Here is a 22,662-nt window from a genome sequence, read left to right on the forward strand (position 1 = left end):
TTACTTCATTAAAAAGTTCCCTCATAGGGGTCTCCCATCCTGATATTGTTTTTCATCGCTCGGTGAGTAAAGTCACTGTCCCTGGTTGGTTCCCGGTCGGCACCGGGAGTAGACTTGTGTCAGTGCTTCCCTCTGTGCTCGGTCCGGTCTTTCTCCAGCACCGAGGAATATTATACAGATGCCCTAGACTGAGTCTGTGACGGACGGTCACCGCTGTGCTGGTGCTCCCGGCGAGGTTTGATGACTAATCTCTTCGATGCTCCTGGTGGACGTCGATTTCAAACAGGGTCCTCAACTTGTCGAGGCGAGCCCGCCTACCCTTCGGAGTCATCTGTGCACAACTTGGGCAGTGAGAAACGTCGTGTGATGAGCCGAGGCACAGCATACAGACATCATGTGGATCGGTAATCGACCTGGTATGGGGGCATTCCAGACATTTTCGGAAACCTGTTGCCATGATGGCAGAGGTTGAGTCCCAAAAATGTTTGATGGCTACGAACACTGAAAAAGGAAGGGCAGGAACCGACCGGGGACAGTGACTTTACTCACCGAGCGATGAAAAACAATATCGCGATGGGAGACCCCTATGAGGGAACTTTTTAATGAAGTAATCTTCAAGTTTTTTCCGTGAGGAAAATTGTGTGAGAGAATTCTCACAGAACTCCTAACCGCGAGGCAAACTGCAGCGTGGAAAAAAAGAGACTGAAGGGAGACCCCTATGGCTTCAGGGATTATGGCATGCTGGGCATGCTCAGTGTGCCAGTCAAAAGTTCTAGACACTTTGACAGAAAAGTTTTCCGTGATAGGGCTCAGTCCAGTGAAGTCACCCACATGTGAGGACTACATCCTGCTGTCCTGGGAGAACACCTGTTACAGGTAAGCAACTCTGCTTTCTTTACTGTAAAATAAAAAACAAAAATGCTATCACATATGATGACACAATTATTAGCATGGGCACTGTTATCTAGCAGGGGTGTGCTAAGATATATTAATGGCAGTGCCCCAGTTATCATCGGTTTCCTCTAAACTGTGCCAACAATTGCGTTTCTACTGCCACAACTGCTATATCTTTTCTATCAAATGGAGCTCAGGAAAAGGGGGTAAATCCCTCTTCTCAGCAAATATCTGCTCAAAATAAAAACAGACAATTTGAAAAGCTGTAGCAAGACAAAGCACATTTTGATTCTTATTTATTTATTTATTTGCTTTTTATATACCGACATTCAACAAATGGTCATCACATCGGTTTACATATATTTTAAATGCCAACCTTGAAATGTTTCAGTTGCATCATTAATCTAATGCTTTTGGCAATGAAGGTCTTCATTTCTATGGGAAGTATTACTTGACTGGCACATAATTTGTCAGTAGTGTAAAAACTAAAAAGGAAATTGGTGGAACAAAAAAGGGCTGTTGTTTCTTCCATGATAACTCTGTAATATTTAACCAGATTACCTGGCTAACTTAAGGCATCCAATTTCTCCAGAGTAACTGGGTAACTTTACCTGGCCAGCCCTAACTGGGTAAATAAGTCACGTCCACAGAATGCTGCCAACTTGTCTCTCTTTTATCTGATTAGGTTTTAGCGAGATAATGGCTTATCTCGCTAAAACTTGTCTGTTCAGTGGGACAGGATATTAAAAGTTGGGATATTAAGTCCCAAACTTAGCTGGTCAAACCTTTTTGAATATAGGCTTGTATTCCTAAGACTTCTTGTATGGTAATTTTTTTCTAAATGATTCTTTGCGTTTAGTACAGTTCTTGATATTTAAAAGTGGCAAATACAACTGACTGGTTGGCTCACTGATACTGATCCTTGTAAGCTATGCATGAGACAGATGAATTTCTATCTAACAACTGGGTACGCACCAGCTGTTTTTCAGTTTGAACTGCTTGGGGCCAGCAGCTTCTGCAAGATTAGAGGGCCCTGCATCAATAAAAACTGCAAGATGCCTAGTGCACCTAGCAGCTGTGTATTGGCGGTTCACCGCACAGCTTAGAGGGAACATTGGTCACTAACAGTGTTTGCATCCATGCAATATTCTGAATTCACTTTCAAACATGGCTTTAGTTTCTGGAGCTGGCCAGTTTTCACAGTCTCAGGAGGAGAAACTCCCATCCATTGCAAAACCTACTGGCAAAATTCAGTGTGTATGCACATGGAGATCTGAAGGAATCCATAGCTCGAGGTGGCTAATTGAAGAATTGGATGTTTAGGTTAGTAGGAATGGGGTTTAAAAATGGGAAGAAAACCACAAATATTTGTAAATATCCAAACTTCACTGGATAGACTTGTCCAACTTTGTACTTACATAGCTGGCTCATTATTGGGCCCTAAGATAAGAATGTCAGAAAAATCTTAGTAAATCAGGCCCTTAATTATTACAGATGATAACTAGTCTATGGATTACTGCTTTGATCTAACAAGAACTGAGTTCAGCTACTATTTTGTCCATGGTTGGGATACTGCTGAAGGTGCTTATTGTCTTTTGAGGGACCTCAGGGCCAAATACTGCTTTTAGTGACCAGCTTTAGAAGTAGCTCTGAAGGGCGCTGCATATTCACTCAGCCACAGGAATACTTAGCCTATGAATGACAGAGGCAATGAGAAATATCAGAACGAGTACTGAAGGCCCACATTAATGACTTTCTGATGGGAGTCATTATTGGGGATTAAGAGAGGAGAATTTTTAAATGGGACTAAATAGAAAATATTAAATTGTATACAGTAGGGCATAGCTTTTTTAGGAGAGGATGATTTATTAACACAAAGTTTCAGCTTTTAGAAAGAAATAGATACAGTATTATTACTTGGTTTAATACTGCTGATATATTCCTATCCTACTATACGTCTCATGATTTTTGTTTAATTGGTTTGTGCTCTCTCCTATTTTCTCAGGTGGATTTTGCAAACCGATTTGTTGGTGGTGGTGTCACTGGTGCAGGGCTGGTACAGGAAGAAATACGCTTCATAATCAATCCTGAATTGATTATATCTCGTCTCTTCACGGAAGTCCTGGATTACAACGAATGTCTTATTATCACAGGTCAGTCTGTTTAGCCAGTAGTTCTTTCTCTATTTTGGGAATAATGTAGAGAGGAAAGTCTTCTCTAGAAAATGGGCTGGACCAGTAAGATTTCAGAAGCCGCACAGGGTTGCCTTTGGTGAGTATTTGCATGGGAGTAGTGCATAGAAAGTGCTGCTGGTGGCTGAGCCAGTATTTTGTGTTAGGGATAGTATGTTGCTGAGAGAGTCATCATCTGCATGGCACATAAATGCTGAGGTTCTGTCATCTGTATGAGCATGAAGGATCATGTGACGTGTTAACATAGGGATGTTATTCCAAATGTCATGACGAACTTTGAAATAGGCTCTACAGCAGGGATGTCCAACTTCGATCCTTGAGAGCCACAAACTGCCAGGTTTTCAGGATATCCATAATGAATATGCATGAGATAGATTTGAATGCACTGCCATCATTGTATGCCAATCTATCTCATGCATATTCATTATGGATATCCTGAAAACCTGTCCAGTCTGTGGTTCTCGAAGACTGGAGTTGACCACTCCTGCTGTACAGTCTGGTTTGGCAAAATTAAGTGGTAGAAACTAAGTAATTTTCCTCAGAAATAACTCTTCTCCTTTGCTTGATGCTATATGTGTTTCCTTTATTAAGCACTGAAGTGCTTTGAACAAAAGTATTGTACAAATATACTTATAAGTAAACTTAGATTATAATGACAGATAATGATAGCAAAGCCCATCTAGTCTGCCTATTTTCTCCACCCACTGTAGTACCACAGACCCTACTTGCTAGTTGGCCTTAACCTCACTTCTCCACTGCCAATAATCTTCTGTGTTTATAATTTAATTTAACATTTACATGTCACCATGCCAGGCAATCAAGACAGAATTATAGCATATAAAACAGAGAAAAAATGAATAAGAACAATAAAATAAAATAACTTGTAAATCACATAGGTATCAGTAAACACATCAAAAGACAAGACTAAAAAACATAAAATCACATGAGAACTCATAAAACAATACCACAAGACACAAAAGAGAAAAATTCTAAAAAGCAATTATTAAATAAAACTAAAAAGCTATACACTTCCAAATCCTAATTTCAAAATCCAGGTCTTGCTGTGATGCCTAAGTATAGATAATCTAATTTAGTTGTTGCTGCTCTGGGAATAATTTGTGGGCATCACATGCAAACACTATATCTCAAGTTCTTTCTAATACTTTTCTCATACTGGTTTGGATGCCATTACCGTATTTGCTCCCACTGCCTCTGTTGGAAGAATGTTCCATGCACCCACCATCCTTTCTATGAAAAACTGTTATGCCTGAATGTATGCCTTCCTCAACCTCATGCCATGAATTCTATATTCTACCATTTCCTTTCCTCTCAATAATGCTTGACTCTTATGCATCGTTTATATTTTTGAGACATTTGAGTGTCCACATCATATCCCTCCCCCTGCCTAAGATGTACATACTTAGAAAGCTGAATCATCAGACTATCATATTGGAACAAAATTATCCCAGTTGATTTCATCAGCATTTGATAGGTTAGCTTTAAACGCTACAACTTAGTATTATAGCTGGTTTTAAAATTATTTTTTCAATTTGAAAGCAATAGTTCATATTAACCAAGAATATCTTTTTTGAAAATATGAACGATTTACTTTCAAACACGTGTGTTACCAATTTTATTGTTTCAAAAAACAACAAACGGATCAAATAGCATTATTCATTTTTTCCTAGTTATGATTTCATTATTGGTGTGAAGTAAGTGCTTGAGGTTTGAAGACTTTTCCTTCTTAGCTACTTCTATTATTTTGGATCCAAGGGTATTAGGGTCTAGCTTTGTTGACTGGCATCAGAAAATTGCTGTTATAGGTGTACTGGCGAGCTTGGTGCAGGGTAGACATACAGAATGATCTCTCGGAGAGACAGGCCAAAATGTACGGTCTCCTCTAGATTGTTATCCTCAAACAACTATCATGGTCAGTAGTAAATCAGGCAAAATAAAAGTCGTTTTTTGCAGTGTCACATGGTGTTACAATCTTCCATCATCCCAGAAAATAGCTGTTGGCAAGAAAACTAACCCCCCCAGCCATAGGGTACTGCCAGCCATAGTGCTGCAGGAAGACATAATTCTCTCTCTTCTTTGGCTAGAGAGAGCACTGCTCCTGTTTGCACAGGGCAGTGCTGGCACTAAAGCCAGCTCTGACTTTAAGAAGATCACTCTAAAGAAGTGGTATAGTATTCAACATTTTATTCCATGCAAATGTAAAAATACAAGACATAAAACACATTTTGGATTAAAAAAAAATATATATATATAGGTATAAGAACAGCAAAGGAAACAACAGAGCCAAAACTCATCTACTGATACTTTGAAAAAACTAGATAGTATAACTTTTTAAAAATAGTATTCCAACCGAATGGACTTCCTCTTGAGGTAAAAATAGTAAATAGTTTCTTAATAAAAACAAATATATTTATCTGAAACACTCATAAGGTTTTTGTAATAAATGCTGCTTCCCAAACCCTTTGAGACTTATAAGGGAGCAGAGGGCCCCTGATAGAGCTCAGCAGTATATAACGCTGTGTTAGCAGACCAATGTGTTTTTTAATTTGTTCTTTTCTTTTATTATGTGTGTTTTTATTGTACTCCACCTCAAACTTGAGTGTTTGGGCTAGAAGTGAATTTTAAATAAATAAATATACATCCATACTGAAGCATTTCAGTATGAATAAAATGGAGAATGTCATAATACCTCTGTATCGATCCAAGGTGAAACTGCACCTTGAATATTTTGAGCAGTTCTGATTGCCAGATCTAAAAAAAGATATAATTGCTCTGGAAAATGTACAGAGAAGGGCATCCAAACTGATAAAGTGAATGGAACGACTCCCCTATGAAGAAAGGCCAAAGAGGTTAGGGCTATTCAGCTTTGAGAAAAGATTGCTGGGAACGGGGGGGGGGGGGGGGGGGGGGAGGTTATGATAGAAGTCTATAAAATCATGAGAGGACTAGAACGGGTAATTGTGAACCTGCTATTACAAGGACTAGGGGACACTGCATGAAGTTAGCAAGTAGCACATTTAAAACGAGAAAATTCTTTTTCACTTCGCACACAGTTAAGCTCTGGAATTCATTGCCAGAGGATGTGGTTAAGGCAGGTAATATAGCTGGGTTTAGAAAAGGTTTGGACAAGTTCCTGGGGGAGATGTCCATAAACTACTATTAAGTTGACTTAAGGGAATAACCAGTACCTATTACTGGCATTAGTAATATGGGATTTATTTACTTGTAACATGGATTGGCCACTGTTGGAAACTGCATTCTTTCTAGTCTTGATAGACCCTCATTATGACCCAGTTCTTATGTTCTTATCTTTATTTATATACTCAAATGTTGAAAGCAGGCAAAAGCAAAAACGCTGGCAAGTTAGATGTAAAACAGTAGTTTGAGAAAAAAAACTTGCCAGTAAGACAAAGGAGCAGAAAGGGGTGCTCAGAGAGGACAAGGAAAAGAAGGAAAATCTTAATGAAATCTTTGCCTTAATGTTTATAGAGGAGGATGTTGAGAACATACAACTGAAATTTCTTTAATGTTGGAGATTCTGAGCAACTAAAACAAATATATGTCACAACGGAGGATATAATAGATCAGATTGACAATTAAAGAGTAACAAATCACCGAGACCATATGGCATCCACCCCAGAGTACTGAAAGAACTAAACATGAAATCGTTAACCATTACTAATAATCTTGTAACCTTTTTATTTAAACAGTAATGATTCCTGAAGACTGGAAGATGGCCAATGTGATACTGATTTTTAGAAAGGACTAAGAACATAAGAACATGCCATACTGGGTCAGACCAAGAGTCTATCAAGCCCAGCATCCTGTTTCCAACAGTGGCCAATTCAGGCTATAAGTACCTTTCAAGTACCCAAAAACTAAGTCTATCCCATGCTACTGATGATAGTAATAGCAGTGGCTATTTTCTAAGTCAACTTGATTAATAGCAGGTAATGGACTTCTCCTCCAAGAATGTATCCAAACTTTTTAAAACCCAGCTACACCAACTGCACTAACCACATCCCCTGGCAAGAAATTCCAGGGTTTAATTGTGCGTTGAGTGAAAAAGAACTTCTTTCTCACAGGAAAAGCAGGATGCTAGTCCTCACATATGGGCGACATCATAAGGATGGAGCCCAATCACGGAACACTGCCCAGCAATGTACTGACCCTGCATCCAGCAGTGGTCCCCCTTTAGTCTCTTTTTTTTCGGTGCGGCACTAGCCACGCGGGTTAAAGAGCTCTCTTGAGATTCCTGACAGGAATTTTCTTCACGGAATTTCTTTAAAAATTTTCAAAAAATTCTACCCCATAGGGGTAGGAGACTGTGGCGCAGCTAAAGGACTACCATGAAACGCTGCGTCAACTTTCTTCAGTGCCTGCTGATTTCTCGTCCACCTCCAAGAGGACTTTCAGGCGAGACTATAAACGACCAGCCTACAAACCAAGAAGGTATTATTCTCCAGCTTCCCGAGGTCGCCCTGCCAAGCCTTATCAAAAAGGTCGGTCCAGGCAGTCCCGACCTCAGAAGACCCAACCTGTTCCTCAGCATCAGGGTTTTGACTCCTCCCTGGAGAGCATCTGCCAACATCCTCTTCTATCTGTACCGGTCGGCGGTCGATTGTGCCACTTCACCAACATTTGGCACGCAGTCGCCACCGATCAGTGGGTACTTGCGGTAGTCATTCAGGGTTACCACCTCAACTTCCTGACTGTACCGGCGGACTCCCCACCTCGGCTGATGTGGGGATCGTCCGACCACTCTCTCCTTCTGGAACAGGAGGTATCAACCCTCCTCCAGTCCCAGGCAATAGAACCAGTGACCCTCTCCCAACAGGGGCAGGGGTTCTATTCCCGGTATTTCCTCATCCCAAAAAAGTCAGGTGGCATTCGTCCAATTCTGGACCTTCGCGCCCATAAACAAATATCTACAAAGAGAGAAGTTCAAGATGGTAACCTTGGGTTCTCTACTTCCTCTTCAACAAAAAGGAGTTTGGCTATGCTCTCTAGATCTACAGGACGCGTACACACACATCTCAATTATTCCATCTCATCGCAAATTCCTGCGATTCCTGGTCAGCCCTCGTCACTTCCAGTACCATGTACTGCCATTCAGCCTAGCGTCCGCTCCACGAGTATTCACCAAATGCCTCATGGTAGTCGCAGCCTTCCTCAGGAGTCAGGGTGTCCATGTCTACCCTTAACTCGATGATTGGTTGATAAGGGCTCCGACTCAGAAAGACGCATTGGCATCCTAGTGTCTCACTCTCCATACCCTGATCTCCCTAGGGTTTCTAATCAACTATCCCCAAATCCAAGATAGTTCCATCCCAAACCCCGCACAGGAGACTGGTGAATAAAACGAGAAGCTTGGGAGTGAGTGCCGAGGTGGTGACCTGGATTGCAAATTGGTTGACGGACAGAAGACAATGTGTGATGGTAAATGGAACTCTCTCTGAAGAGAGAGCGGTTTTAAGCGGTGTACCACAAGGATCGGTTTTGGGACCGGTCCTGTTCAATATCTTTGTGAGCGACATTGCGGACGGGATAGAAGGTAAGGTTTGTCTTTTTGCGGATGACACTAAGATCTGCAACAGAGTGGACACGCCGGAAGGAGTGGAGAGAATGAGACGGGATCTAAGGAAACTGGAAGAGTGGTCAAAGATATGGCAGCTGAGATTCAATGCCAAGAAGTGCAAAGTCATGCATATGGGGAGTGGAAATCCGAATGAACTGTATTCGATGGGGGGGGAAAGGCTGATGTGCACGGAGCAGGAGAGGGACCTTGGGGTGATGGTGTCTAATGATCTGAAGTCGGCGAAACAATGCGACAAGGCGATAGCTAAAGCCAGAAGAATGCTGGGCTGCATAGAGAGAGGAATATCGAGTAAGAAAAGGGAAGTGATTATTCCCTTGTACAGGTCCTTGGTGAGGCCTCACCTGGAGTACTGTGTTCAGTTCTGGAGACCGTACCTTCAAAAAGACAAAGACAAGATGGAGGCGGTACAGAGAAGGGCGACCAGGAAGGTGGAGGATCTTCATCGGATGACGTATGAGGAGAGATTGAAGAATCTAAATATGTACACCCTGGAGGAAAGGAGGAGCAGAGGTGATATGATACAGACTTTCAGATACTTGAAAGGTGTTAATGATCAAAAGACAACGACAAACCTTTTCCGAAGGAAAAAAATCAGCAGAACCAGGGGTCACGATTTGAAGCTCCAGGGAGGAAGATTCAGAACCAATGTCAGGAAGTATTTCTTCACGGAGAGGGTGGTGGATGCCTGGAATGCCCTTCCGGAGGATGTGGTGAAGACCAGAACTGTGAAGGACTTCAAAGGGGAATGGGATAAACACTGTGGATCCATAAAGTCAAGAGGCTGCCAATGAAGAGTGGGTGACTCGCCAGAATGACGGCTACTGCCTGGAGTCAATACCCTTATTAAATAAACATACACAGGCTTACTGTGACTCCAAAATCGCTCTAAGCTTCAACAGCAAGAGGAAATGTGGAAAAAAGGATTCACACTCACAAAGAGGGGAGTAGCTGGCTTGTTACGGCGGTTACTACCCCAAATCAAATAAGCCTGATACTTCACTTTCAATGCATATACAGCATAGTTCTCTGATTCAACGGCAGGGGAGAAGAAAAACTGATACTTCACACATCCAGAAAAGAGGGTTCGCACTCGCAAAGCAGGGAGTAGCTGGCTTGTTACGGCGGTTACTACCCCAAACCAAATGTGCCTGATACTTCACTTTCGATGCATATCCAGCATAGCTCTCTGCTTCAACGGCATGGGAGAAGAAAATCAACCAATAAGGGCTGTATAACAGTCTGGGTAAAACAAATAAACATGGGTGCAGATTGCTTATTGCGGCGGCTTCTACCCCTAACTAATCAAGCTAGATATTTCACTTGGATGCAGCTCCATCACTGCTCTCTACATTAAAGGTGGGGGTGGAAGGGAAATAGAACCAAGAGCTAAGAGAAACAGATAAGTATGAGAGAGAAAATTTGCGGGGCAGACTAGATGGGCCATTTGGTCTCCTTCTGCCGTCATTTCTATGTTTCTATGTTTTATAGGGGCCGACCTAAACACTATACAGGCGAAAGCCTTCCTCCCTCAGGATTGGGCTTTCACCCTGGCCTCTCTGGTGTATCGTTTACAGACTCAAATATCCTCAACTGCTCGTCACTTCCTCATACTGCTGGGTCACATGGCATCCGCAGTGCATATCACTCCAGTGGCCCACCTAGCCATGAGAGTTATGCAGTGGACCCTAAAATCCCAGTGGGTTCAGGCTTGTCAACCAATGTCCAGCATTGTTAACGTTACCACACAGCTTTGACTATCGCTGGCCTGGTGGATGCAACATTCCAATCTAACTCAAGGCCTTCCATTTCAGGCTATGGAACCTCAAATTACCTTGACAACAGACGCCTCCAACCTAGGGTGGGGTGCTCATGTCGGCGACCTGCAGACTCAGGGAATCTGGTCTCCAGAGGAAGCCAAACACCAGATAAATTTCCTGGAGCTTCGGGCGATCAGATATGCTCTCAGGGTTTTTTTCAGGATTGCCATTCAAACAGACAATCAGGTGGCGATGTGGTACATCAACAAGCAAGGGGGAACAGGCTCTTACCTCCTGTGTCAGGAAGCTGCACAGATCTGGGCGTGGGCCCTTTCCCACTTGATGTACCTCACAGCCACCTACTTGCCGGGCGTGGACAATGTGTTGGCGGACAAGTTGAGCCACACGTTTCTTCCACATGAGTGGTCTCTCAACCCCACGATAGCGGACACAGTATTCCAACATTGGGGTTACCCTCACATAGACCTATTTGCGTCAGTCCACAATCGCAAAGTAGAAAACCTCTGCTCTCTAACTCGCAGCCGCTACTCGCAACTGAAAGACGCTTTCGCCCTCTCATGGGCCAGCAGTCTCCTCTATGCCTACCCTCCACTTCCACACATATTGAAGACTCTTCGTGAAGTTATGGCAGGACAAGGGCATAATGATTCTGATAGCCCCTCACTGGCCACGCCAGGTATGGTTTCCAATCCTCCAGGACTTATCAGTATGCCGCCACATTCCTCTGGGGAAGGATCCGCTTCTGATAACTTTGAACAAAGGATGCCTGCGCCACCCCAACCTCCAGGCCCTATCTCTGACTGCCTGGATGTTGAAAGGTTAATACTCCAACCTCTTAACCTTTCAGAGTCAGTGTCCCGAATCCTGGTAGCTTCATGAAAGCCTTCCACGAGAAGGTCTTATCATTCTGAATGGAAGAGGTTTACACTCTGGTGCACTTCTATGTCCTTAGACCCCTTCACTTGTTCCACGGCGAAGTTTCTGGACTATCTCTGGCACCTGTCTGAGTCAGGCCAGAAAACTTCCTCCATCAGGGTGCATGTCAGCATGGTAGCCGCGTTTCATAAAGGTGTGGGGGATGTTCCTATTTCGACACAACCCTTAGTAACATGCTTTATGAGAGGTTTGCTCCACTTAAAACCTCCACTGCGCCCTCCGGCCCCTGCTTGGGACCTTAATGTGGTTTTGGGGCAGCTCATGAAACCTCCGTTTGAGCCTCTCCACTCCTTTGATCTCAGTCATCTCACATTTATTTATTTATTTATTTATTTATTTATTTATTGTTTTTTTTTATACCGGAGCTCCTGTATACAATACATATCGCTCCGGTTCACAGAGAACAGTAATAATTACTGCCGGGTGGCAGTTTACATGGAACAGTTTACATGGAACAGTTTACAAGGAACAGTTAACATGGCCATTTACATGGAACAAATCAGAAAGTATTTCTGATTTGTTCATGGAATTTGATTTGATACATGGATTTGATACATGGAAAGTAGTTTTCCTTCTCACTATCGCATCCACTCGCAGAGTTAGTGAATTGCAGGCATTAGTTACCTACCTGCCTTACACTAAAATTCTGCATGACAGGGTAGTGCTCCGCACTCATCCTAAATGTTTACCAAAAGAAGTGTTGGAATTTCATATTAATCAATCTATTATCCTACCTACCTTTTTTCCCAGACCCCATTCAAACCCAGGAGAACAAGCTCTGCATTCCTTGGACTGCAAACATGCTCTAGCCTTCTGTCTGGACCACACGTCGGCCCACAGGAAGTCCACTCAATTGTTTATTTCTTTCGATACCATCAAATTGGGAAATCCTGTGGGAAAGCAGACCCTCTCCTCCTGGTTAGCGGACTGCATTTCTTTTTGCTACCAGCAAGCAGGCATTACACTGCAAGACCGTGTAAAAGCACTCTCTGTCAGGGCCATGGCGACATCAGTAGTGCACCTCCGTTTGGTGCCGCTTGCTGATATTTGTAAGGCTGCTACCTGGAGTTCTCTCCATACTTTCGCAGTCCATTATTGCTTAGATAAGGCTGGCAGACAGGATTCCATCTTTAGCCAGTCTGTTCTACGCAACTTGTTTTCAGTTTAACTTCCCAACATCCTTCCACCGACCTGTTCAGGATGCCCTCCTAACCAAATTTCCACCCATGTTGATGTGCCTGTTGCACGTCTTTGGGTGCATTTGGTGCATTGCTCAGGCATCTTTAGCTCAGTACTCACCCATATGTGAGGACTACCATTCTGCTTGTCCTGTGAGAAAGCAGAGTTGCTTACCTGTAACAGGTGTTCTCCGAATAGTTTACAATGTGCTACATGCAACTTTATGGAGTGTGCCCTTGTCTTTCTATTATCCGAAAGAGTAAACAACTGATTCACATTTACCCATTCTAGACCTCTCATGATTTGAAACACCTCCATCATATCCCACCCTCAGCCGTCTCTTCTCCAAGCTCAAAAGTCCTAACCTCTTTAGTCTTTCCTCATAGGGGAGCTGTTCCATTCCCTTTATCATTTTGGTCACCCTTCTCTGTACTTTCTCCATCGCAACTATATCTTTTTTGAGATGCGGCGACCAGAATTGTACGCAGTATTCGAGGTGCGGTCTCACCATGGAGTGATACAGAGGCATTATCACATTTTCCATTTTATTCACCATTCCCTTTCTAATAATTCCCAACATTCTGTTTGCTTTTTTGACTGCCGCTGCACACTGAACCGATGATTTCAATGTGTTATCCACTATGTTGCCCAGATCTCTTTCTTGGGTGGTAGCTCCTAATATGGAACCCAACATTGTGTAACTATAGCATGGGTTATTTTTCTCTATATGCATCACCTTGCACTTATCCACATTAAATTTCATCTGCCATTTAGATGCCCAATTTTCCAGTCTCACAAGGTCCTCCTGCAATTTATCACAATCCACTTGTGATTTAACTACTCTGAATAATTTTGTATCTTCTGCAAATTTGATTACTTACTCGTTGTATTCATTTCCAGATCATTTATAAATATATTGAAAAGCACGGGTCCCAGTACAGATCCCTGTGGCATTCCAATGCCCACTCCCCCTCCACTAAGAAAATTATGCATTTAATCCTACTCTCTGTTTCCTGTCTTTTAACCATTTTGTAATCCACAGAAGGACATTGCCACATATCCCATGACTTTTTACTTTTTCTAGAAGCCTCTCATGAGGAACTTTGTCAAATGCTTTCTGAAAATCCAAATACACTACATCTACCGGTTCACCTTTATCCACATGTTTATTAAACCCTTCAAAAAAGTAAAGCAGATTTGTGAGGCAAGACTTGCCTTGGGTAAAGCCATGCTGACTTTGTTCCAGTAAACCATGCCTTTCTATATGTTTTGTGATTTTGATCTTTAGAACACTTTACACTATTTTTCTTGGCACTGAAGTTAGTGTTATGATTAAGCGGTGTTTGGGTGGATTCTTGGTACTGTGGCAGATGACCACGCCCATGGGGAGGAGCCCTGAGAGGTGCCACAGAACTGGGCTAAGCGCAGGACGCACAAAACACAGTGTTAGTTCTTTTATTATACAGCTTGAAGTATACCGCCAGAGGTGGCATTAGTGAGGTAGTCTGGATGTAGCAGTCTCAGGACCCTCGGCAGAGGATGAACCCTTCTCACCCCGTTGGTTTAGGGTTATTCCGGTGTAGGTTTCCCAGCAAGGCAATACTGTGGATGAGATAGACTGAGAGTTATGTTACTCACTAGATGGTTGCTGTAGGTATGCGATTCCACCAGGTTGAAGAAGTCGGTACTGGCACCGATGCAGGGAGAGCAGGCCCTCGAGGAGCGAGTACCTGATCCCTGTAAGGCACCTGAAATAAAGTAGAGGGCCCCCGAGGAGCGGGTACCCAGGTTAGCAATACCCGGAAGGGCAGAGAGAGAGAGAGCTTCCAGCGGCTGCACGGAAGCGGCAGAGTAGCTTAGACCGGCCAAGACCAATCCTTTGCTAATTCAGTGAGCTAGCAACATAGTACAGGCTATATACCCGGATGGCATGATGTCAATAGAGGGGAATGCCCCCGAGGTTCGCGCCAATGCTGGAATAAAGATGTGGGTGGCATGCGCACGCGCACCCTAGTAGGCTCTTGTGAGGAGGATGGCGGGAGGCAGCACCATAGCTGTTCCGGGGACACTGGTGAAGTCGGCTTGTAGACGCGGCGGTAGCCATTTTCCCAAAGGAAGCGGGAGGAGCCATGAACAAGATGAGGCAAACGGGGCGAGGCCGTCTAGCACCGACGGATGCAACAGTTAGGCTAACTGTTGCATCCGTCGGTTAGGCTAACTGTTCCGGATCGCCCCTGGAACCCTTTTTAATTATTGGGGTTACATTAGCCACCCTTCAGTCTTCAAGTATAATGGATGATTTTAATGATAGGTTACAACTTTTTACTAATAGATCTGAAATTTCATTTTTTAGTTCCTTCAGAACCTTGGGGTGTATACCGTCTGGTCCAAGTGATTTACTACTCTTCAGTTTGTCAAATAGGCCTACCTTATCTTCTAGATTTACCATGATTTGGTTCAGTCCATCTGAATCATTACCCATGAATACCTTATACGGAACGGGTATCTCCTCAACATCTTCCTCAGTAAACACCAAAGCAAAGAAATTGTTTAATCTTTCCGTGACGGCCTTATCTTCTCTAAGTGCCCCTTTAACCCCTCAATCATCTAACGGTCCAACTGACTCCCTCGCAGGCTTTCTGCTTTGGATATATTTTAAAACGTTTTTACTGTGAGATTTTGTTTCTATTGCAACTTCTTTTCAAATTCTCTTAGCCTGTCTTATCAATTTCTTACATTTAACTTGCCAGCACTTATGCTTTATCCTATTTTCTTCTGTTGGATTCTTCTTCCAGTTTTTAAATGAAGATCTTTTGGCTGAAATATCTTCTTTCACCTCACCTTTTAACCATGCCGGTAATCGTTTTGCCTTCCTTCCACCTTTCTTAATGTGTGGAATACATCTGGACCATGCTTCTAGAATGGTATTTTTTAACAATGTCCATGCCTCTTGCACACTTTTTACTTCTGTAGCTGCTCCTTTCAGTTTTTTTCTAACAATTTTTCTCATTTTATCAAAGTTTCCCTTTTGAAAGTTTAGCACTAGGGCCGTGAATTTGCTTACTGTCCCCCTTCCAATCATTAATTTAAATTTGATCATATTATGATCACTATTTCCAAGTGGCCCCATCACTGTTACCTCTTTCACCAAATCCTGTGCTCCACTGAGAATTAGATCTAAAATTGTTCCCTCTCTCGTCTGTTCCTGAACCAATTACTCCATAAAACTGTAATTTATTCCATCCAGGAACTTTATCTCTCTAGCATGTCCTGATGTTACATTTACCCAGTCAATATTGGGGTAACTGAAATATCTCCCATTATTACTGCACTACCAATTTGGTTAGCTTCCCTGTTTTCTCTTAGCATTTCACTGTCCGTCTCACCATCTTGGCCAGGTGGATGGTAGTATACTCCTATCACTATATTCTTCCCCAATACACAAGGGATTTCTACCCTTAAAGATTCAATTATACATTTAGTCTGATGCAGGATCTTTATCCTGTTGGACTCTGCCACCCCGGACATAAAGCGCCACCCTGCCTCCCAGATGCTCCTCTCTGTCATTGCGATATAATTTGTACCCATCGGTTATCCTCCTTCCACCATGTCTCTGAGATGCCAATTAAGACTGTCATCATTCACTGCTAGTAACAAACAGAAGGATGCCACAAGAGCGTCTTTTTCGAACTTTAATGAAGGAGACGTAAAAATTAAAGTTCGAAAAAGACGCTCTTGTGGCATCCTTCTGTTTGTTACTTTCCTACGGTTTCACTGGATCGCCTACCCTGTTGTTTTTTGGATCATTCACTGCTATACATTTTAATTCTCCCATCTTACTTCTTAGACTTCTGGTATTAGCATACAAACATTTCAAAGTGTGTTTTTTGCTTGTATTTTCATTCTGCTTTTTAATTGATAGAAATAAATTGGTAGATTTTTAACTCAAGTGAGTTTTTAATTACAGGCACTTGGACTACTTTTCTCATTATTTGAACGTAACTGTTGGAATGCCCTAATTCTATTGCATCATTAGTTTCTTTGAAGATACCTCCTTCCAAACCATGTGCTGCTGAGCCACTGTGGCAGTGCAGAAACATGACTACCAGGAGGATCTTCAGGGATGATCCAGAAAATTGTAGACCAGTGAGCCTGACATCTGTGCTGAGCAAAATGGTAGAAGCCATTCTTATAAACAAAATCACTGGCCATATAGAGAGACATAACTTAATGGGGAAGAGTCAAATTTTTAGCAAGGAAGAGGTCTTGCCTTACTAATGTCATGGCACTTTCACCAGTCAGCGTAACTCCCAAAGCAGGAGCATGGCTGAACCCAGAAAGAGCAGGCTAAAGCAGGGCTGGGACTGGCCTGGCACAGCACCAGTGTCTTCTGTCTGGACCAGCCATCTTACCCTCGGGTTATTGTGGCTAGCAGGTCTTAACAGGAGAAATTAAAAGGCACCCACTAGGACAGGGCTAAGCAGATGCTAAGATAAGGAAACAAAAGGGTACTCAAAACTAGATAAAACAAAACCACAGGACAAGCAGGGACCTGAACCAGAACAGAGGGCCACAGACAAGACAGAAGAACAAAACTAGAAGGACACAATACTAGAGCCAAATACAGAGCTAAAACAGAACAATAACAACTGGAAGACAGAAGAAATACACGGAATAAGACTTTCACAATACAAAGCAAGGACTAGGATACAAGACTAGCGGAAGCCATGACGAGGAACAGAGTTGATGCCAAGCTGAGGCAAAGTATTCTGTGTGAGGTAGGTTTTAAACTGTGGCAGGATATCCATGCCATAGGGCTTGGAGCAGCAGGTAACATTGCCCAGTGATAACTGCTGCTGGAAGGAGATTGCACTGCATATAGACCCTCACAACCAATCTTAGAATTTTTTTTGAAGGTGTAAATAAACATGTAGATAAAGGTGAGCTGGTTGATTATTTGGATTTTCAGAAGCATTTGACAAAGTTCCCATGAGACTCCTCTGGAGACAGTGTTCAGGTAACTGGTTAAAAGGCCGGAAACAGAGAGTAGGACTAAATGTTTCATTTTCCAAATGAACGGTCGTTAGTGGAATACCAGAGGGATTGGTATTGGGATCTGTGCTGTTTAAAATATTAATAAATGATCTGGAAAAGGGAGCGACAAGTGAGGTGATCATATTTACAAAATTATTCAAATTTATTAAAAACTGCAGCAGATTGCGAGGAACCTTGTGAGACTAGTAGACTGGGCAACTGAATTGAGGGGTGAAATTTAATACGAAAAAGTTAAAAATGACGTACAAGGGAAAAATAACCCCAATTACAACTACATGATATTGGGTTCTGTATTGGGAGTCACTGCCCAGGAAAAGGACCCTGTGAGTCCTTGTGGACAATATATTGAAATCCTTGGCTCAGTTTGCAGTGGCAGTCAAAAAAGCAAATAGAATGTTAGGAATAATCCAAAAAGGAATGGAGAATAAAATGGAAAATATCATATTGCCTGTGTATTGAGCCATGATATGACTGCACTTTGAGTATTGTGTCAGTTCTGGTTGCCTCATCTCAAGAAAGACATAGCAGAACTGGAAAAGGTGTAGAGGAGGACAAAATAATAAAGGGGATGGAACATTTCTCCTATGATGAGAGGCTATGCAGGCTAGGGCTCTTCAGCTTGGAAAAGAGATAGCTGAGAAAGGGACATGATAGAAGTTTATAAAATCATGAGTGAAGTGGAACGGGTAAATAAAGGACAGTCCCTTTCAAATAGTTCTAAAACAAGAGGACATGCCATGAAACTAATAACCAGCAGATTCAAAACAAGTCATAGAAATTGGTTTTTCACTCAGCGCATTATCAAGCTGTGGAATCTGTTGCCAGAAGACATGCTGAAGGTGACTGGCATAGTGGGGTTTAAAGAGATTTGAACAGGTTCTGGTGGAAAAGTCCATAACACATTATTGGCCAGGTAGATTAAAGAAAGCTGTTGCTATCCCTGGGAGTGAGTAACAGGAATTATATCTATTTTATGGGATCTGCCACATATGTGCAACCTGGATTGGCCGCTGTCAGAGACAAGATGCTAGGCTCGATGAGGCAGTACATCTGACCCAGTATGGCAATCCTTATATTCTTATCCAAGGTTCTATGAAGTGTCCAAAAACAAAAGTCATAAAACCACCCAAAAATGCAATAAAAGCAAAAATCAATCAACATATCCCACAAGGCAATTTCTCAGTTCTTCATGAGACAATGCTTGTGGACCATTCTTGGCTAGTCTTCCTCAAAAGGCATCTGATGACCTAGGAACACTAGTGAACAAGGGTTAGGAGTGTGGAAAACATTTGGTCTGTTTGATCTGTAATTTTGATAGAAGCATTGCAGGCAGACCCAGCAGCCCACTTAAGGATAATACATTTCTTTGCAGGAGTCTTGAAGTATTGTTCCATTTTCACTTTCTGCTGCTCAGGACAGCTGAGGTTTTGAGTTTTCTATAGGTAGGACATGAAATATGTGAAGGTTCAGCAATCATGTGTACGTTGCAGTATAATAGCCTATTTGTCCAGAGCTAAACCTGCAATCTTCAAGCTCCCAGCTAGGGATTCTAGCACTGAACTAAAGGAGCAGCTCACCTAGGTGATCTTCTTTAACCAGGTACTCTCACCATCCCCTTATTAATCTATCCTGTCACATAGCCCCTGGGAACATGGTCTAGATTGCTCTTCAGTGATCCTTCTTGTTCAGTGCATGAACATGTTACTCTAATTCTGATCTAATGAATGTGTATTTTGTATTTTGCGAGGTCTATATTTAGTGCTATTTCTCTGACTAAACCAAATGATGGTATTTGAAAATCCTGATGTGCTGTCCAGCCTCAAGATATCCAGATAACCTTTTAGTCAGATAAACAGTGTATAACTAGTTTAGGGCGGGGCCAGTTAGCCAGATAAAACTGGATGAATGCCAGTTTTTAGCATTATCTGTATAACATAGCCAGATAACTTTAGAACTGCTGAAGAATATTCCTGCAAAGTTAGCTGGATAAGTTTATCTGGTAACTTCGCTAGCTAGCCAGCTGCTGAATATTGTCCTATGTGTATATATATACTGTATATGTTTGTGTGTATGTGTATACTGTGTCTATCAGTCACTAAGAAATGTATACCTCTTTTCTAAGTGTTCTGTTGTATTGCTGATCATTTTCCAAAATACAGATATTTCTTTTGTTTACATCGAGAAAATCTGTAGGACTACTGGATAACTTTACCTATTATTGAAATTGAGATTTGAATAGTAAAAATGTTACTTACTAGGGCAGAGAAGTAGCCTAGTGGTTAGAGCAGTGGGCTTAGAACCAGGGGTGGTAGGACTCAAATCCTGCTACTTCCACTGACCTTGGGTAAACCATTTTTTTTCTCTGTTACCTCAGATACCACTTAAATTGTAAGCTGTCTGGGACAGGAATTTATCATACCTGAATACTTATTACCATTGTACAGCACTGTGTGTATGTCAGAGTAGAGCTAGAAAAATAAATAGTTCTATTATTGAACAGCTGATGTTTTCTAGTGGTAAGATATTAGAGTGAGTAAGGGAGAGAACAAAAATGTTCATGTTTTCAGAAACAGCCCAGCCTCCACATGTTTTGGTGAGTTGTAGCAAGGACTAATATAAGCATGACCTTCAGTGAGGTTTGTTTTGTTCACTTACAGATTGATTAAACATGAGAGAGTTTGAGGTATACTAGTGGAAGTAGCAGAGATGGTGACAAGCAGTCAGCATTTTACAGTGTAAAATCATATGGCCTGCCTGCGTCTTTCTCTTCTGCTGTAACAAGCACTCTGTTTCTTCAACTGCAGACAGACTTAAAGTAAACAAACAGTTTATCCTCTGCTTTTTTCAAACTTAAAAAGAAATCTCCAATTAGGTTCATATTTCAAGTTGAAGTTTAAAAATATCCAATACATTTAAAAAAAAATTTATTGCCCATTTAGTGAACTCAGTTTTTCCAGAGTAATTGGCCAATATGTCGTCATGTGATTTTTGTGAATGAGCTAGCATAAAAGTGACTTAAGGCCAGTCTGACAAGAGAAATAAAACTCATTTATTACACAGGCTCTCAAGAGACTCATAAATAGCTTTCCTAGCTATTTGTAAGCTATAACTAAGGAGCATAGGAGAGTCTTCTTTATAATGTACCTCACTGTAATGTAACTCCTTTACTGTGAAACCATCTAATTTTTTACTCTCTTCTTTGCTATGATCTATCTCATTGTAATACAGCCTCTTGTAATGTTCTTCCCCCTAACTTATGACCTAATATACCACACTGTATTCTGCTTTGGAATTAAGTAAAATTAGATCAAGTAAAAGCTACTCTTAGATGCGTCTCTTCTCAAAATCAGTTTTCTAGTTTCTTCCTGGATTCAGCTCCATTAACCTGATTAACATCAGGGATTGAAAATTCAGTCTGAGGGAAGCTTTGTTCTTTTTATTTGACTGAACAGAAGAGGAGCTGTAAGCATGCCAAAACAGAGGCAGAGGATGCCAGTTGATTTACCAGCAAGCTGCTGTAATGCTTTACAGTGCTGTTAGGTATGTAAAATACTGTACTCCTCTTTTTGTGATGCTGAGTAAATTTGAAATGCACCAAATGATAATATAGCATCCCTTTTAGGATTCAGGATACTTAATCCTTGCCTGGGTCTGGGACTGGGCTGTTTGGCGTTTTCTGTTTGGGCAGGCTTTGATTGCTGCCTTGGGGTTTCCACCTAAACTTAACAGGTTGTGGTTAGAGAGGGCAATTTGTTCATTTTATTTATTTATTTAGGCATTTTATATACTGTCGTTCCAAATGAAGATCACAACAATTTACAATATCAGCATTCATATTCTTGGTCAGCAATCACATACAGTATGTTCACATTCTAGGTTAAAACCACAATAAATGTATGTTCTAGTTCATATATTCTAGGACAGTGATTTTCAACCAGTGTGCCGCGACACATGGTTGGGTGTGCCGCGGGGAAAGTTCCCCAAACTATAGTGCCCCCTGTGCAGGGCCGGCGGAAGCACTAGGCGAACTAGGCGGTCGCCTAGGCTAGGGCGCCAGCTTCCCGGGGGCGGCACTGCCCCGGTAAAATTAAGAGAGCCGCGCTTTCAAGCATGTGAGTCCTTTGCTGTCAGCCCGGGCGGAACGCGGCAGGACAGCTGGAGTCAGCGGCACCGGGCGTGCTCTCTTCTTCCCGCCCCCCCCCCCCCCCCCGCGGTCCGGAAGAGGAAGTGGAGAGCATCGGGTGCCTGCGCGGGAAGAAGAGACCACGCTAGTGTGGTCTCTTCTTCCGCGCAGGCACCCGATGCTCTCCACTTCCTCTTCCGGGGGGGGAGGAGAAGAGAGCACGCTGGGCACGACTGGAGTCAGCCGGGTGCCTGCGCGGGAGTCATCGGGTGCCTGCGCGGGAGTCTTCCCGCGCAGGCACCCGATGCTCTCCACTTCCTCTTCCGGGCCGCGGGAAAAAGAGAGCACGCCGGTGCCTGCGCGGGAAGAAGAGGCCACGCTAGTGTCCGACGGGAAGAAGACTGCAGCGCGGCTCGGAGGAAAATGGAGTTTCAACCGCGGCCGATGGGACTCCGCCTCCGCGAGGGCTGAAAATGAAGAGGTTAGCGTTGGGAGGAGGCTGCTGCTGCTGCTAGTTCCCGGGGTGGGGGAGAGAGATAGTGAATGAACGAGCAAGCATGTGTGTTTGAGATCCTGTGTGTGTGAGTGAGAGATTGCATGTATGTGAATGATTGAGAGCCTGTGTATGTGAAAGAGAGTATGTCTGTGATTGAGAGCCTGCCTGTGAGAGAGAGAGCATGAATGTGAGTTTACCATTGGGAACCTGTATGTGTAAGTTTGTGTGAAAGAGTATGTGTGTATGATTGAGATCCTTTGTGTGTGAGAGAAATCATGTGTATGTATGATTAAGAGCCTGTGTGTATAAGTAAGAGAGAGATCATGTGTGTCTGTGTCTGATTGACAGCTGGTTTAGGTGATGGAGCATGTGAGTATGTGATTGAGAGCCTG

General features: G+C 42.6%; 1 protein-coding gene across 1 annotated transcript in view; it reads left to right on the forward strand.

Moving 5' to 3' along the window:
* Nucleotides 1-22,662, forward strand: part of PARG (poly(ADP-ribose) glycohydrolase) — a 511,630-nt gene that overhangs the window by 301,585 nt on the left and 187,383 nt on the right. Inside the window, exon 18 of the mRNA XM_029610698.1 lies at nucleotides 2,900-3,047. Within this exon, the coding sequence (XP_029466558.1) occupies nucleotides 2,900-3,047 (148 nt within the window). The remainder of the gene's footprint in view (nucleotides 1-2,899; nucleotides 3,048-22,662) is intronic.

The sequence above is a fragment of the Rhinatrema bivittatum genome, chromosome 7 (assembly GCF_901001135.1).
Source record: "Rhinatrema bivittatum chromosome 7, aRhiBiv1.1, whole genome shotgun sequence".
Taxonomy (NCBI): domain Eukaryota; kingdom Metazoa; phylum Chordata; class Amphibia; order Gymnophiona; family Rhinatrematidae; genus Rhinatrema; species Rhinatrema bivittatum.